Source organism: Lissotriton helveticus, chromosome 2_2, assembly GCF_964261635.1.
Source record: "Lissotriton helveticus chromosome 2_2, aLisHel1.1, whole genome shotgun sequence".
NCBI lineage: Eukaryota > Metazoa > Chordata > Amphibia > Caudata > Salamandridae > Lissotriton > Lissotriton helveticus.
Genome location: NC_136060.1, coordinates 373,750,353 through 373,768,919, shown reverse-complemented (window position 1 = coordinate 373,768,919; position 18,567 = coordinate 373,750,353). Strand labels below are relative to the sequence as shown.

The following is an 18,567-nucleotide window of genomic DNA, read 5'->3' as shown; positions in this document are numbered from 1 at the left end:
GGACATCCGCCCAGTGACGTACAACGGGACCGCATTCCCATGGCAGGATTCAGACCACTAGACTTTAAGTTCAGAGGCCGGTCAGCCTTCTGCAAACTGTACATATCTGAGAGAGGACCCTCGGTCCTAGGATGGCTCGACCAAGGAGACCTGGGCATCAAGCTAGACCCAGGGGGCAAGTAACAGATACTGCTCACAGAACCGGGAACATGGCCTGACCTAGACAAGTGGAAAGCAGAGTACCCCAAGGTGTTTGGAGGCACAGTCGGAAGGATGGAAAAATTTGCGCACAAGATAGTCCTGAAGGACGATGCAGTGCCGGTCGCCCACAAAGTGAGGAATGTACCTCTGGCGGTGAGGGATGCAGTGCAGGAAGAACTACAGGACCTGGAAAGGAAGGGGATCATAAAACCCATCACGTGCGCGGAGTGGCTCGCACCCCTAGTGGTAGTGAAGAAGCCAAGCGGAAAGATCAGGTTGTGTGTCGACCTACGTGAGTTGAACAAGAGCATAGTGGTGGAAAAGTTCCCCTTGCCCCGGATCGAGGAAATGTTGGCCAGAACCAGGGGAGTCAAATGGTATTCCACAATAGACTTGACCTCCGCCTACCACCAGATCGCCCTGCATCCGGAAAGCCGAAAGCTCACCTCCTTCATCACCCCATTTGGGTACTACCAGTTCCGCCGCATGCCGTTCGGGCTAGCCTCGGCGGCTGCGGTGTTCCAAAAATTGATGCACCAACTGTTCAAAGACACTGAAGGAGTCCAATATTTTCAGGACGACATCCTGGTAATGGGGCGAGACAGACCGGATCACGACAACAAACTAGGAAAGGTGCTAAAGATCCTCGAGGATAAGGGCCTCACTGCCGAATGGACCAAGTGCCGGATAGGAATGGAGTCCGTTACGTACCTGGGGCATGAGATAGGGGTGCGAGGAGTTACCCCGAAAACAGACAATGTGAGAGCCATCTGCGATGCGCCACCGCCCTCCAACAAAGAAGAAGTCCGATCGTTCCTCGGAATGGCGGAATATTATAGTAAGTTCGTGCAGCACTTCGCATCCAAAACCCATCACATGAGGCAGCTGACACGGGACAACACGGAATTTGCTGGTCGGAGGCGGCGCAAGGTGAATTCGAGATCGTCAAGAGAGAGGTGGCCGGAGCAGTCCCACTCCAAGGATACGACCCCCAAGGAACCACGGTACTAACCACGGACGCCAGCGACAAGGGACTGGGTGCCGTCCTTATGCAAGATCGAGGCCAAGGGAGGATGGAAACGATCAGTTTTGCATCCCGCACGCTCAGCGAGACCGAGAAGAAGTACAGTGTAATAGAAAAGGAGATGCTGGCGGTTGTATGGGCCATGACCCGGTTCAGGCAGTTCTTGTGGGGCACACGGTTCTTGTTAAAGACAGATCACAAACCCTTACTGAAGACCGCACTGGAGAAAGGGGAATGGGTGCGAGTAAAATTGGCCATGCTAAGAAGGAAGGGAGAGAGTAAATACAGCAAGCCCCTGCAAGTCAAGGAAGTGAGGGGTAGAGCGGCTTTACTGAGCGATGGCAACGTGTGGTCACAGGATCGCATGGCCAGATGTAATGGAGTGCAAGGATGGAACCGAGATGGAGAAGACCCAGAAGAAGGAGAAGAAGGGTCTCAGGCACAAGGACGATCAAATGGAGAGTTGGAGGTGAGCAGAGGAGAACAACGAGGAGAGAGAATAGACTATGGTGATCAAGGACTAGTTAGTGAAGCGGGAATGAGCAGGCGAGATGGAGGCGCGACCGCGCTTGAGAGTGGAGGTAGGAGCGAAGAGACGCAGGAAAGAGCGATCCCGCCTGACCCCCCGAGACTCACACGGAGTGGTAGGGCGGTGGTTAAGCCTGCAAGATTTCGAGACTTTGATATGAGCGACGGACAGTGAGTTTAATGTTTGTTGGGAAAAAAGGGGAGATATGTAGCGGCGCAGTCTAGTTTATGCACGTCACGTACAGACGTGACGTGCGGCCGCCATGTTCAGGGATGCGCGCGCAGCGTGAGGCAGAAGCGCGAAATAGCCGACACAGAGCGGATGCGGCTCGGCGCTCTTTAGGGCATAATTAATTAATAAATACAGTTAACCTACCAACCTTGCAGCGTCCTCATTGGGGGAGTACTACACTATTACAAGACGGTGATTGGAGGAGGAAATACTGCCTGCACGACTAAAGGTGGGAGAAGTGGCTCTGATTTACATGCAGTCACACGAAGCAGACATTTTTTGCTGCAATGGACAAGCGGGAAGGCTTCATAGATTGACGAGCAGTATAGTCACTCCTATCTACCAGAACAACCTTTATGTCATAATAACCGCGGAAACGTTCTTGGCAATGAAAACAAGTGAAATAATACAACCGGAGGCTTATGGGAAATTAAGTTCACAAACTAGTACCACACGTGACTTTTGAGCCCACGCCAGGACTCGCTCCTGGTCCACCTTCCCCCACAGTTACAAAGTCAGCAGTTCTGGTTGTGAGAACTCATCTCCTACTATTACACATACGAAGTACGTTTATTATCCGAGAAATTCAAACTGTCTAGGTAACGAAGGCTTCCTAATGTACTGTGGCTTAAAATAGATATGGTTTCAGACTTCAAACCCCTAATTAGCATATCGATGACATCAGGGGAAGATGACATCATATGCATTTTAGCCCAACTATGACATCATAGAGCATCACATAAATTCAACGAGACCTAGAAGCAAGGAGCATGTGACTGAAATATTCCTTTTAATTATGAGAATGCATACGCGGATACAAGGGCAGTTGAGTCCCTGCTGCACAGTTAGTTGGTGTGCGGGCTCGGCTGCCGCTGCGTCACTGCTCTCAGTCAGGACAGTCATATGACCTGAAGGAAAGAGGGCTAAGCATATAACAGTGAGTGCGTCAAACGGGAAACATCCTTTACAACGCAACTTTTACCACGTAGTGCTATTACAACGCAGGTTTTACAACGAAAACCATTAAAACACATTGCACTGGGGGGCGCTCTAGGATAGGGAATAAGTTTAATTTACTATCCAACACCTTCAGTCCCCCTGGTGTCCACGGGGACTGGAGTTGGAATAGTAAATTAAACTATTCACTATCCAGCACCCCAAAGCGCTATGCGTTGTAAAGGTTTGTGTTGTAATACTTGCGTTGTAACAGCATGCATGGTAAAAGCATGCGTTGTAACATCATACATCCGCGTCAAACTCCTCAGGCCAGTGCCGCCAGCTTACCCGCCTTTACGTGTCCTCTCTCGGCTACACAGTCATAGGACAAATCCTTACAGTCACTCTCATGACGTTGGTTCACGTGAATCAGAATGTTGGAACCAGATAAAATGTTTCCAGAGAGCAGCTGAGTCTGCCCCCAAGCTGCGAGCAGCGCAAACCAGCCTGCCAGCTTTGCTCAGACAGACACTGCGAATTACTATATTTCAGTGCTCCTGCTTGACACTGAGGATGGGCTATAATGTGTGATGATTATTTTTAATGCGGTGATGCGGGGACTTGCATTAAAAAGCACTAGGAGCACGCGTGATGCGTGGCACTGGGCAAGGCTGGATGGACCTCTGCAGGAAGTCTCACTTATTTATCAGAATTCTGCACGAAGTAGGAAGTGGAGAAGGCAGGCACGGGGACTCTATCTCCAAGTCATCAGTCCAAGAAACCACCACATACTTGGACAAAAAAATCAGATCCTGCATCTTTACCAAATGGCCAAACCATGTCCCCTGCGTGACAGCTATAGGAAAGAGTGCCCCAGCATCCACTTCGCCCTCGTACCGCACATCACTATGACAGCTGAGCCAATTGCTGCGGGTCCCTACTGTTGACGATTTCCCTTGGCACCCCTTGTCTTTGTGGCCACTGCTAAGAAAGACATTGACATTAGCAGCTTCTTTTTGGGGCCTGTTCAGGCCAGGAAGGAATTGTGGCCAGAATGCCTGCTCCAGAAAAGATTGCATCAACAAACTGGCAGGTAAGATTGCCAAAATGTACCTTACTAAACACTTAATACAACCCAAACACTCACAACCAGACACCACTAAAACATACATCGCATATTCCCTGCGTGCATTTCCAACCTCATCCACTCATCATTACTCATCTTCAAACTGAACACCTCATGCTCATTAACACTCGCTTCACTGTGCTCCTTGTTCCAGACATCGCAGACCTCATCACTCACCACAATTTATACACCGTCTTCATTACAGAATCATGGCTCAGCCCGACATCCTCACACGTACTTCGTGTACTTTTGTCTTAAGGCTACAGCATTTATTTGCAGACCATACCAAAGCTTGCTGTCATCCACAAGTCCTCCTGGTCATGCGCCCTTGAGGTAATGAACAAAGCTGAAATCTGTGGAGCTCCTCATATGTTTTTTCCACTCTGTCATTCTCCTCATTTAAAGGCCCCTAGACAAACCACTACTGCTCCAAGATAAGTCAGGTCACGTGAGAAATCATCTTTAAGTGCGGAAAGAATTCCAATACAAAGTTACTAGTTGTGATATTTATGTGTGATGACTCATCTTTGGGACTCAGAGTCAGGTAAATAGAGAACAGTGACAGTCAACACGTGTTTCGCCCCCTTTGCATGGCCATCCAGCCTAGGGCTTCCTCAGGGCGTGGTTAACTCTGATTAAGACAGGGTATTGTCCCGTATGGTCCGCTCGTCGTATTGTACTTCTCATGTGTCTGGGGCATAATGCCCAGAGTTTGTCAGTCATTTCAGTTGGAATCAGCCTTGCTGTCATTCACGAGCCCTCCTGGTCATGAGCCCTAGAGGGAATGACCAAAGCTGAAATGTGTGGAGCTCCTGATATGTCTTTCGCACTCTTTGTCACTCAGACATCCACCTCAATCAAAGGCCCCTCGACAGACCGCTACTGCCACCAAAACACCGCAATCAAGAGACCTCCCTCTCTAGCATCTGACATCCGTAGCTGCTACTTCAGTACAATCCTGGAAAATCACATAAGCATCATGCCCCACTGAAAACACACAGCCTATACCATCTGCACCATGGTACTCTCGAGAACTGATGGTCATGAAGTATACCATTCACAAACGAGGATATAAATGAAAGGAAAGTAAATCCCCTAGCACCCTATATTACAAAAAACACCCCGCTCCTGACACAGAAACCTTATCACATCAGTCTCTGTAAAATACTACACCAGCACTATCAATGATGCATCAAACCAAAGCAAAATGCTCTTCAAAATTATCATGATTCTCTGAACACAAAGGCTGCCCTGCTCAAAAAGAAACAGGGCTATAAATCATTCTTTTTTTAACAGTGGTTCCATACGGAAAATGTATGTATACTTAAATCAATGTAAACACATTTCCATAAATCAAATCATAGCAGGATGCAATTTATGGTAGAAATTGCATCCTACTATATTTTGATTATACCTGTACTACCAAAAAGCTCCTAAAGAAACTACAGAACATCCAGAACACCTCCGCCGGACTCATTCTGAACATTCCCCGTTGCAGCCACTTCACCTGAGAGACCTCCACTGGTTCCAGATCCATAAAAGAATTACCTTCAAACTCCTCATGCATGCCTACAAAGACCTCCACAACGCCCAACTGGCCCAGGCCAGCATCCCACGGACCCTCAAGACCGCAGGCGAGGGAAGCTCCTTCTTCTACCTTGTTGCGAAGACCTGGAACTCCCTGCCTCTACATCTCAGGCAATCACTGTCTCTGCCTCAATTCAGGAAGGACCTCAAGACATGGTTCTTCAACTGAACCACAGACCCCCCCCCCGCACCTTAAGACCCTAACTGGTGAGTAGTCGCGCTTTACAAGAACCCTGATTGATTGAGTGACAGTGGAAAAAATATCTTCAAAATTATCAAGCAGTGTTTCAGCCCCTTTTCTGGCTCACTGATCCCACACTATGTCTTCCAAGTGCAATGCTATCAGCCTTTTTGCTGAAAAAACACAAAAAGCACAAAACAACAACACAAAGAAAACAACAAATCTGCACCTATTAATTTAGAATTGTGTGTAGGCTTTAAGGTTAAGCTTTCTGTTTTCACCCCTGGGTTTAAAACTTATTTCACAGTGGCAGCTGATAATTTTAGGAGGAAGGGGTAGATGGGACACACGGACACACACACTCACACACACGTACATGCACACTTGCACCATGTACATGCACACTCACCCACATGCACACTCACCCCCATGCATTCACAAGTGTGCACACATACACTTCACAAGCACACCCACACACCCATTCACAGTAAGCACAAATACACAGACATTCATACATACACACCCATGTACTCACACACCAAACATTTTCAAAAAGCACAATTTACTGGCTGCAGTGGTCTGATCTCGGGTGGGAGGAAGAGAAGCCTCTAAGGTCTCTCGAGAATGCTGATAAATTTGATGCAGTTTGATAAATTTGACGGAGTTTGATAAATCTGCAGGAAATCTTGCACGCCCACTGTGCAACTGGCTGACATTTGGCATGCCAATTTTCTTGCAGATACATGCAGGGGAAAAAAGGCAAGAAAGTAAAAAACATGCACTTCCCAGGTACATTCTCACAGGAAATGTTGCTCTGTGCTACCGTTTTTGGCAACCCATCCTGATTTTGGGGAACGCTGGCGACTCCAATAAAATTAAGGGGGATGCTACCTGAATCTCTGCCATACCCTGTCCATATTCGTTGGAAAGTGTGAGTCTCCTGGCTGACAGGAATTACTGTTTGGAATTCCTCTCTCTTAGTGGTACCCCAGGAGGAAGACACTGCAGCCATGCCAAGGTGTGCCATTGTTGTTTGTAAACTGACCCTTTACCTCCAAGACAGTGGAGATGTCCAATATAAATCTAAATCCTGGTTGCCAAATTGTTGAAGTGAAGTCAGAAAAGTCTAAGCTATAAAGTTGACAAACGCATTGCTACAGCTATTATCTCATTATTACAACCTTTATTATGCTTCTCTTCCCTTCCTCCCTCCCATTTTCCCTTAGTCACATTAACTTCATTGGTGAGAACGCTGAAACAGCCTTTGAGGGCAAAGGTATTCTATAAGCATACACCAAAAAATAATTAGGGGTAGCGTGGAGTTGTGCAACACAAAATTATGCTGCCTCTTTGCACAATTTGTTTAGGACCCATGAAATACTCATTTAGGCGAGCTTTTCATAGACTATTTTTTTATTTGAGTCTATATAGGCGGGCGGGGATTCTCCCTATGGCTCATATTTGTCTTCTTAGAAGGAAAAACATACTGATGGTGAACTGAAGGGAGAAGTGGTAACAGGTAGTGAAATAGAAGGGATGGACTGACCAGCAGGTCAGAGAAGAATTGGGCTGAGGATGTTAGCAAGTGGTGAGCCTAAAGGGGAGGTAATATGTTTCTCCTGTGTGCCTAATCTTTAACACCCCATCCTAGCGTTGAATCTGAGATATCGGGGTTCTCTAACATCAAGATCAATTGCATTGAAACAACCATATCAATTTGCACGTAAGCCCGTTACAGGATATATTACAGAAGTGTTATGCTAGAGTTACTGGATGCTTATATTCCTTGCACAAAGTCACACAGTGTGTCACTTGTAGAGCTGCCAATAGAAGTATAGCACTGCAATGCCAAGTATTTCAAAAGAGTGAAAGGAGGAGGATGCAGATGAGTGGTTTGCAGAGGGAGATGCAAATCAGGCATGGCGATTGAGAAGAAGCAGAGGTTAGAGGTGAGATCATGCCTCACGCCACCCGCCACAGTGCTTTCTGTGTCTGTTCAGATCATACATGAGCTATTTCATTTGCTATGACACTGGGTTATTTTCGATGGGATCGAAATGTAAACACGTTATTTTCTATGTAGCGAATACTGAAACTTGAATGCGGACTGGATGCCTGAAACAACTAGCGCCTTGAGACCCTCAAGTAAAAGATGGTCTAATGAAGTAGTTGTAATGGTGGTAGTAGTAATAATAGTAAAAAGAGAGCTTTACCTCCGCACATTAGATCGTAAGTTGGATTTTTGATTAAATCTTGCATCTGTTGTTGACTTTCCCATCGTCTCCAGCATAAAGACGCTTAGGGTGGACCTGGGTGCACCTCTATACATGAAGGTTCAGGCAAGTGCGGTTTTTTTACTTTGTCATTGTGTTTTCATGGGATCCGCCCCTTCTTACCTGAAGATAAGTTTGCTAAAGAGACACATACAATTCTGGGCTCAAAGTTAGATTCATTTAGTGCCTCTTTTATACGAGTATCTCTTATGGTGAGTAGAATTGACTCATGCTAATTGAAAATCAAGCCAATCGTATTATGACGAAGGTTCTTAGGTTCACAGATGTCTTCCTAATGCAATGGATCCTCTGCTCGGCAATTGAATCACCCTTCATTCCTGTTTCTCTGATAGCCCCCACCCCGGTGAGGACAATTTCACACCGCCTCATTGAGCTTGACTCATGCGACCTTCTCAGTATGACTCTACGCGATAGACACAGTGATCGTGATCCATCACCATCTTTCAATCCTCAGCTATACTGTAGCCAAACCCCAATCTCCTTGACTTTATAAAACCTCTGCTTGTTCTAAATCAGGATTATCCTGATTCTCTGAGTGTGGACCTCACTAGATTGCATATATAAGTGTTTATAACTGTATCTACCTTGTACAGTGATAACTCTATGTAACCTTCCCCCCTTCAAGATGTTATGACTTTATGTACTATATCCCATGCAAGTGCTTATAACTTTATGTGCCTTTCCCCTGCAAAGGCTATATTTATGAATGTTTACATCTCTACATGCACTATACTCAGAATTACGAATCACATATGCCCCAATGGCTTCGATAGCTGCATTGATTGCCTGGTGAGACTGAGGTTGCTTTTGAAGTTCTGTAACTTTTTGGGTGGTTTACAGTATAAAACCCAATTCTCTAAAAGAGTGTACTTAGGTTTGTTTATCTTCTAGAGTAGGGTTCTCCAAAGTCTGTCCTGGAGGGCCGAATCCATGCCAGATTTTTAGCATATCCTCATTTAGATAAATGTAGTTATCTTGAAAATCTGGCATGGATCCGGCCCTCCAGGACCAACTTTAGAGAATCCTGTTCTAGAGATTATGATCCACAGGGTTACTGATGATAACAGAATTTCATAGGGCAAGAGCTAGTGATAGGCCTTTTTTTCTGAAAGTGGCTTGCACTAGAATCTTCTTGCTGAAGAAGGCAGTAGGACAGAGGATTACTTTCGGAATGTGCTCAGTGTGTTTTTCAGTTCGGCATTGGATGGCCTTGTTGCATCCAAACGCACCTATTTAAACATGATTACTTGGAATTGGGAGGTCAGGACTGAAGGGGGAGATATTACATGTATATGTTGAATGTTAATCTTGTTTTATGGCACATGTTGCTTCTTCATTTTCATGATGACTTTAGTCTCCCCTTTGTTCCAATTAACAGAGAAGGATTACTGCATCCTTTGTGACAAGCAGCCAATAGGAAGACTTCTCTTCAGGCAATTCTGTGACACTCGGCCAGAGTTGAAAAGATGCATTGAATTCTTGGACGCAGTGGTAAGCTGTTATTACCCAATTTACTTGAAAACGTGACCTTTCTTATTGTAGATGGATGTGTGTACGAGTTGTCATGTGGTTACTGTGGCCTACAGCACGCTATGTTGTTGCATTCTACATACCATCCAATGTAGTATGCAACTACAGGTCTGCAAGATAATACCTCTTCAGGTGCTGAAATGTGAGCAAAGAAGTTTTTAGTAAGCCAAAAAGGAGAGCTGGGGCAGTGCCCACTGTAACAAGGAAATGCTGTACAAAACTGACAAAGAACATCAAGGGTTGCTGGAACCTTCACTAGTCAAACACTATAACGATACAGGAGGCAGAGAAAATTAACAACATAAGATGGGTAACATAAACACGTGGTAGAACTACACCCCTCAAATACCACAAAGAGAGCATATCAATAAATATAAAATATTTTAAAATGCCCCAGTAATTTGACTGTTCTGTTGCATGTTATCTTCTTCCTCAGGAACATTCACAACCCAATTTTCCACCTTCAAGTTATTGCACTCTGCATTCAACTGGTAGTACATATCCACCACTCAGTAATTTTATTCAGGCAACAACCTTTCAACGCAGTCATTACATCGCACTACCTCTACATAGCAGTCATTCCATAGCAACATCCTTTACATAGCATATCATTACAACACAGCCATTATATCGCATGTCACTACAACGCATGTCACTACAACGCATGTCATTATAACGCAGACATTACATCGCAAGCCATTACAACGCATAGCATTACAACACATAGTACCCATACACTATCCGACACTTACCCTACTGTTGCACTCACTGGAGTTAGAATAGTAATTTTTACCCCTACACTATCCAGCACTTACCCTACTGTTGCACTCACTGGAGTTAGAATAGTAAATTTTACCCCTACGCTATCCAACACTTACCCTACTGTTGCACTCACTGGATTTAGAATAGTAATTTTTACCCTACACTATCCAACACTTACCCTACTGTTGCACTCACTCGAGTTAGAATAGTAATTATTACCCCTATACTATCCAACATTTACCTTAAATGCGATGTAATGGTATGCATTGTAATGGTATGCGTTGTAAAGGTATAATGCGATGTAATGGAATGTGTTGTAAGGGTAGTTTCTGAAAAAGCGATGTAATGGGATGCGATGTAAAATAATGCATTGTAAAGGATGCTGCGATGTAAAAACTGTGTTGTAAAGGCATGTATGCGTTGTAACGTTATACATTCATTTTATTCATGTGATGCTGATCTTGGGCACCAAAGTGAGAGATGAGGTTTTTATTTAATCACACAAAAACTGATTGGCAGAATATTTGCAAATAGTCTAACCGCTGTCAATTGCTCTGGAGTTTTATTCATTCAAAAAGAAGCTGCTAGAATTGTTCAAACCTGGTAGCTAACTGACGAAGAATGTTAAAGGGTTGAGAAACCTCCACCAGTTTTCTTAAACATTAGATCACCAGCAGAACCCTGTAGACACAGAACATAAGCAGCTTATGATGGATAACGGATATCTAAATCAGGCACTATGTGTGAACGCTACCAATTCCCAACCAATTCCCATAAAGATCAATAATGAAAGCTTTCATTAAATATATAACACCTTTAAAAATATCCTTGTAATTTGATTGTTGTACCTAGCGCTTCCTTTTGCTCAGACATTCTCACAAACAAGCTTTCCAGCTGCAGATGCTACACTCCAGTGAAGCTACACTGTGTAAAGAACCAGGACAGCATCTTGCAAATACACAGTAAGTAACAGGAACACTTTGCATTTCCAACCATCCCAGCAAGGCCCTGCTACAAAAACAGAACATTCTCCACCTGCACCATTTGTACCAATATTTTCCTTCTACCTCTCTCTTTCGCTCCCACCAGAACCAACAAATGTCACGTACCCCCACCAACGTGCGTCAGTAATCTTTACTCCAGTTTGAAACATCCTGAACGCGTGCTGTACCTGTGAAAAGTTAGACAAGTGCTTCTTTGTCCAACCAGGTTTCCTCCCTCTAGGTACCTTATCTCAAAATGCATCTTGTTTACCGTATTACATTTTATCTCTGGTCTACTTACTTTATATCTGTTTCTCTTCTAACTTTTTCCTAATGTAAGCACCTTAGATTCCCTAACTTTAAGTTTGGAAATATCCCACAACCAGTGCGAGAGCATTAGTAATATTTAGAATGTTTATTTATAGTAGCTCAAATTCAGACACAACAGTAGTGCTATGTGGTGCTGATTGGCAGGTTCAATATCTATCCCTCAGAACGTTCCTCAGATCCATCCAATGGAAATAAAATTTGTTCTCTTTGATGAGTCAGTTCACTGTTTCTACAACACAGTTTGCTTGTTGATTGTGTAAAGCCACACACTTATAAAAAATATCTCAATCTTCTAAAAAGTGTCCTTAACCCCTTCCAGGCTGATGACGGCCCCCAGCCATCATGCACTACGGGGCTCGTGTGCTGATGACGGCTGGGGGCCGTCATAAACCCGCCCACTCCCGATTCTGCCGCACAGGCGCAGAATCGCGGCCGCATGGAAGGGGTTAAAATGGTTGTATTCTGATATCAAGCGCTTGTCCTTATGTACTTAAATCTCACCTTCCACTGGTAACCTATTTAATAAGCTTCAAAAAAGGTTGAAGGAAAACCTTAAGATACTTCTCTTCAGGTAATTTGTTTACAATCCAATCTTTTTGATCACATTATTAACACTCTTCACTGAGCAGCTTGACCCCAAATGGTTTATTAACAACACTCTGTAGTCATCATTCCTCACAGCTAGCTAGCACACGTGACATCCTAGTTGCGTCTTACAATCCTGCTACCTCTGGATAGAAAATGGAATTCATGCTAGCTTGATATAAACCACACAATCCTGGGGTTACTCTTACACCTCCATCATATAGAATCAAGAGAAATGTGCAGTAGCAACCCCAATCAATAGGATGGCAGAAGAGTCAGGGAGTAGCGTAGAGAATCTGTTGTGGAAGGCATGGAAGAAGTTGTGTGTCCTACTCTAGAAACACGCACTAATATATAAAGTCAAAATTAATGTTGCAGTTAATGTTGCATCTTCTCCTCCTCTTGTCCAATCATCTTTCAACGTTCTTTCTGAAAATAGCTTCACTTCTCGTCTTCTCACACGAAACACAATCGTGTACAGACAGTAACGTTCGAGCGTGCAACTTTGTTGTTTCAGCCTAACGACATAAGCGGCTTCTACATACTAAACATACTTTCCCACGAATAAGACTACATGTATATCCTTTTAATAAAGCAAATGATATGTGCATTAACAGTGGGCTATGTAAAAATCAAAACATCTGCAATAACGAAAGAACATCCTTTTAATGATTTCATCCTGTGGAAATAAAAAAAGTATGTTACAAGAGGTCAAGATTAGTTTATGTGCTGCATTATATGTGAGTATTCTTCTTAATTCTACTAATAACAAGCATTTTGAACTCTTTGTATAAGAAGAAACATTTTGCAGAGCTATGTGCAACATTTATTCAATAAAAAACATGCTCATGGAAAGGTCAAGAATTAAACATTTGATGTGTGCATCAGCACATTTTAGTCAAACTACGTGCTAAGCAAATGCTGCTTTAAATAGTTTTGAGGCCTAGTATGTGTAAGTTTGGCTAGTTACTACATTTTAAAATTGCATTTTTTTTCACTTAGTGCACGTTAATATCACATATAATTTTCTTAACATATATTATTTCGAATTTTGCTAAAAACACCCCTTCCATTCTCTACCCTGCTATTGGTATGTAGGCATCTATGCTAGATGTACGAACATTAGTAACATCAATTACCAAATAAGGATTTTTTACGAATCACAGTTTGGTAATCACAACTAAAGTGAAATCTGGCTCTGATTTCCAAATCAGCGATTCCTAGTGGGTCGCAAATAGACCTACCTCATTAATACTTATAAGAAAGGTAGCAACTTGTGACTAACGAGGATCTGCTGCCATCAGAGGGACGGTGGGCTGCTGGGGTCAGCAGACCACCATGACCGTGATTGCTTTTAAAAAAAGCAAACTTTTTGTTCAAATGCAGCCCATTTTCATCAAAGGAAAATAGGATGCTTTTCAAGAGGAAACTGAAACATTCATTTTTTATTTTTTAAGAGGACCACTGCTTGCTCTTAAAACTTACTTTTCAAACATTCTCAAAGGAAAGTGTCCCAAGGGGACGCCGTTCCATTTGCGAATGGATTACCACAAACTTTTAATTGGTGGCAAAAGTGCAAATGTTTTGCAACTGCGTTTTGGTCGCTAAATATTAGTACATGCCATTCAGATTTCCTATTTGGAAGGGGCGCCCTGAACGCATCCCTTCAAATTAGCAATTCTCTATTTGTTCACAAACACAAATTGCGATTTAGTAACAAGTTACCGAATCGCAATTTGGTGTTTGTACATTACAAAAAGCATTTTTGAAGTCACAAATGGCCCGATTCTGTGAATCACACTGAATGCGACTGCAAACATATTTTGTAGATCTAGCCCCTAGTAACAAATGCATGCCTCTCTAAAGTGTTTTTGTGCCTTTTATCTATCTCTAGGAACTCAATCGAGTCACCAGTACTTATAGGTGTATGTATGACAGGCAAATGGTTAAAAATCTGCCAGCCCTCTGTTTGCTGAACAAAGAACAATAAAGCATCTTTCTCTCCAGATAACTAACACCTATTGTTACTATTTGCCACCAAATAAAAAAACAACAAAACAAACATTTGACATGTTTTCCAGTTCCTGGATGTTTGCAGAAACAAAGAAGGTAGCACAACTTTTTGCATAATGAGCTAGCAAAGAGATCAACTGCAGTTGATAGAGCTGTCTGCCAATGCAGTGTCTCTTTTAACACTATGTGCCCTCAGTAAATGTATTGTTATGATTCATTTCCCCTTCCAAAACAACAGTAATGCAAAGCCCGGAAATGCTGGCAGAAGCGTTTGTGCAGTCTGTGCAGTACAAAGCGTCAGGTGCAGTGGCAAAGGGCATTGAGAATGAGAAACCACTCTACTATGTCACGTTACAGCATCCGGGTCAGCTGAGTGCTGCAAGGACAGCTTTGAAGCATTGCATCCACTGCCAGAAGACATCTGATGGAAAACAGCCCTTCTCTGTGCGTAAAATCCTGAACTCAGCACACCCACCCAATGCTGAACCGGAGGCAGAAATGTTAAAATCTAGAGACCTCAAATAAATTGACAACAAGCATAGCAAAGCTAACAGGCCTGGCTATAATGTGCTACTGAATGCAAACACAGGTACACACAAATGGGTGCTGTTTATTTGTGCAACTTGTCTTTTTCTCTGTGTCCGTGCGCTTTAGTGTATTTCCCAAACTTTCAGTGATACTGTTTCTATGCCACACCGTTATAGTGCTGGTACCATGCAATACTGCAAGTATTGGAAACAGAATTTGGGGCACAGCCATAAACTGTAATATGTTAGCATATTAAAGTTGGATCTATTGGCTTTGCCAATTTTTGTTCCACGCTATTTGTTTTTCAGATTTTTTAAAAATACAGATGAATGGCCATGGGTGGGTTGTTGCTGGGTAAGCTGGAGGCTCAGTGCCATTTTTAGGCCACGGGTGGATTGTTGCTGGGTAAGCTGGACTCTCAGGGCCATTTGTAGGCCATGGGTGGGTTGGTGCTGGGTAAGCTGGAGGCTCAGTGCCATTTTTAGGCCACGGGTGGATTGTTGCTGGGTAAGCTGGACTCTCAGGGCCATTTGTAGGCCATGGGTGGGTTGGTGCTGGGTAAGCTGGACTCTCAGGGCCATTTGTAGGCCATGGGTGGGTTGGTGCTGGGTAAGCTGCAGTCTCAGGGCCATTTTTAGGCCATGGGTGGGTTGGTGCTGGGTAAGCTGGAGTCTCAGGGCCATTTGTAGGCCATGGGTGGGTTGGTGCTAGGTAAGCTGGAGCCCCAGGGCCATTTGTAGGCCATGGGTGGGTTGGTGCTGGGTAAGCTGGAGGCTCAGTGCCATTTTTAGGCCACGGGTGGATTGTTGCTGGGTAAGCTGGACTCTCAGGGCCATTTGTAGGCCATGGGTGGGTTGGTGCTGGATAAGCTGGACTCTCAGGGCCATTTGTAGGCCATGGGTGGGTTGGTGCTGGGTAAGCTGGAGTCTCAGGGCCATTTGTAGGCCATGGGTGGGTTGGTGCTGGATAAGCTGGACTCTCAGGGCCATTTGTAGGCCATGGGTGGGTTGGTGCTGGGTAAGCTGGAGTCTCAGGGCCATTTTTAGGCCACGGGTGGGTTGTTGCTGGGTAAGCTGGAGTCTCAGGGCCATTTTTAGGCCATGGGTGGATTGTTGCTGGGTAAGCTGGAGTCCCAGGGCCATTTTTAGGCCATGGGTGGGTTGTTGCTGGGTAAGCTGGAGTCTCAGGGCCATTTTTAGGTCATGGGTGGGTTGTTGCTGGGTAAGCTGGAGTCTCAGGGCCATTTTTAGGCCATGGGTGGGTTGTTGCTGAGTAAGCTGGAGTCCCAGGGCCAATTTTAGGCCATGGGTGGATTGTTGCTGGGTAAGCTGGATTCTCAGTGCCATGTATAGGCCATGGGTGGGTTGTTGCTGGGTAAGCTGGAGTCCCAGGGCCATTTATTAAGCTCAAATTAAGGCCCTCGGCGTTTACAACGCCAGCTCTTATCAAACATTCCTGCTCAGAAATCTCGTCAATGAATTTCTGTTTTAGCCATGAGGGTGAATGTTGCAGTTTCAGACTTCACAGGACAGAAGTGAGTCAAGCACCTCTTAAAGTCTCCTGGGTTACATATTTTTATGCTTCCGCCGCGAGCCAGGCTGTACCTTGTCAGACTTGTCAGGTTCAAGGTTCAGCTCAAACATTATGTTTTTAACACCAAGAAGAAACAGCTAACCGTAAATAGCTGCGGTTTCCTGGAGTCGAAAGTAACTGACAGGGGCGTGGCTTGGTTAGTAAGATTTTTGGGGGAGTGGAGGGCGCCAGATTTTCCGACAATCAGGCTGGTATATATAGTTTAAATACAGTGTATGACAAGCAGGGTGCATGAGAGCGGCCTATGGGGCAGTGGAAAGGGAAAGGAATGCAGCCTGGTAGGGGCACTAAGAGGGAAAACACAACATTTTGTAAAATAACCAATATTTTTTAGGACTTTTAAATCCGGGAGGGAGAGAGTGTGTGCGTTTTTGTCTGCGTGCTTGTGGAAAAATTTCTGGTGGAATCCGACAGGTATCACCCCATACCCGACTGAAAGCACCTGGACCCAACTATTTGTTGGAAAATAAATGCACTGGTGGGGGGGCTTGGAAGGGGGGGCAGTACGGATGTGGTGTTGTCCTAGCGCTGGAGTTACAAAGAAGCGTATTGGCCTTTTCCAATCATGTCCGGAACCAGGAAATATTATGAGGGGAAATAGCAACACATTAAAATTGGGATAACATCTGCTTTTCCGATCAAGAGAGCCTGACGTAACTTGAACAGCTTTCACTAAATTACTACCTTGATCATTTATTTAATTTTGCATTAAAATGTTTGCAAATGTGGTCTTTGAAGACTTAGTTGTCATGGGTGCAGCAGCTTTTAATGGCACATAGAACAGGAAATGAACTGGCATTAGAGAGGGCAAGGGCTTGGGAAAGATTGGTTATAGAACTCACACTACCCAAAGATGGGGATGGAGGGTCCCCTGCACATAGCCCTGGGATGCACCCACCATAGCAGACCAAGGTGGAAGTATGTAGTCTAGCACTAATTGATTGCACGTAGATGCTCTATCCTGAGGATCGAGCCACCTCTTACCACATAATATCCGCGAACCCATTGGCAAGGCTGGAATACGGCAGTCATCCCTTTCCCAACCCGATGGGGGCTGCATCACGACACGCCTAGGGGGGGAGGGGGGAGAAAATGTTGAAGAGAGGAGAATGGAAGAGGGGGGAGGGGGGAGGGTGGGAGAGACTATAGTTGGGACAGTTAATGGGTGTTGGAGGAGGGGGGGACGCTCCCGGGGAGCCCTAATTCAAACCATTGTCATTGATTGCACTGTTATTTCTACTGGCCCAGACTACGAGGAACATGTATATGCAAATTACACTGATGCCCACGGACATGACATATGTACTGGCTTGGGGGATAGGCTGATTCCCATGGTTATGCTACAATACATGTGACCTATACTACTGTGCTTTTACTGCAATAAAAATTGTTTTGAAAAAAAGAAATGGGTGCAGCAGCTTTTCCAATCTGTGATGTAAATAAAAATGCACAGTCTCCTATCCTGTATGTAAGCACTGAAAAACCCTCCACCCAAAGGACAGTGAGATGAAGCCATTAGCACAAGATCACAGGATTTGGTCAAGAAGGGATGCTCAAATCACTAAAAATAAGTTAACCGCTGGACCGCATCGCATTATTGATATGGCTCAGATCCAATTCTATCTGACGCCCTAACTGATACAGCATGCTCTATCAAGTGACTTCTGAGTGCTTTAGGCAACATGAGAAAATGACACATGCTTATTTTGTTACAACTCACCAGATTGGCCGTTACCATTGCTGGGAAGTCTGGAATACTGCGCTAACGAGGTCATAATGCACGGCTTCTTTCCCATAAGGTTTTGCTTCACACACACACCCGCCATCTGGTGTAGATTCTCCTCCCTAGTTCCATACTGACCCTGTCCCCATCCTTCCCATGCCACATGGAGTGCCCCAGGGTACCATCACGTCTCTCTCGTTGCTCAGTCTGTGCACTGACATGCAAGGAGGTCCACCGAACCTGCTCGCATCTCGCGACATATCTGAAAATAACTCTGCCTACATCTTCTATTTCTGGAGGAGAGCGACTCGCCATTGGGTGAGAATTGACGAGGATTGACGTCTGAGTTTGAAAACCGTCTCTGCTCCTCGTTTCTAGCCACTGTTGCAAAACACTCTGAAGATTTCTGAT

General features: G+C 44.6%; 1 protein-coding gene across 1 annotated transcript in view; it reads left to right on the top strand.

Moving 5' to 3' along the window:
- Positions 1-18,567, top strand: part of GRK4 (G protein-coupled receptor kinase 4) — a 384,904-nt gene that overhangs the window by 106,332 nt on the left and 260,005 nt on the right. Inside the window, exon 3 of the mRNA XM_078678547.1 lies at positions 9,488-9,600. Within this exon, the coding sequence (XP_078534673.1) occupies positions 9,488-9,600 (113 nt within the window). The remainder of the gene's footprint in view (positions 1-9,487; positions 9,601-18,567) is intronic.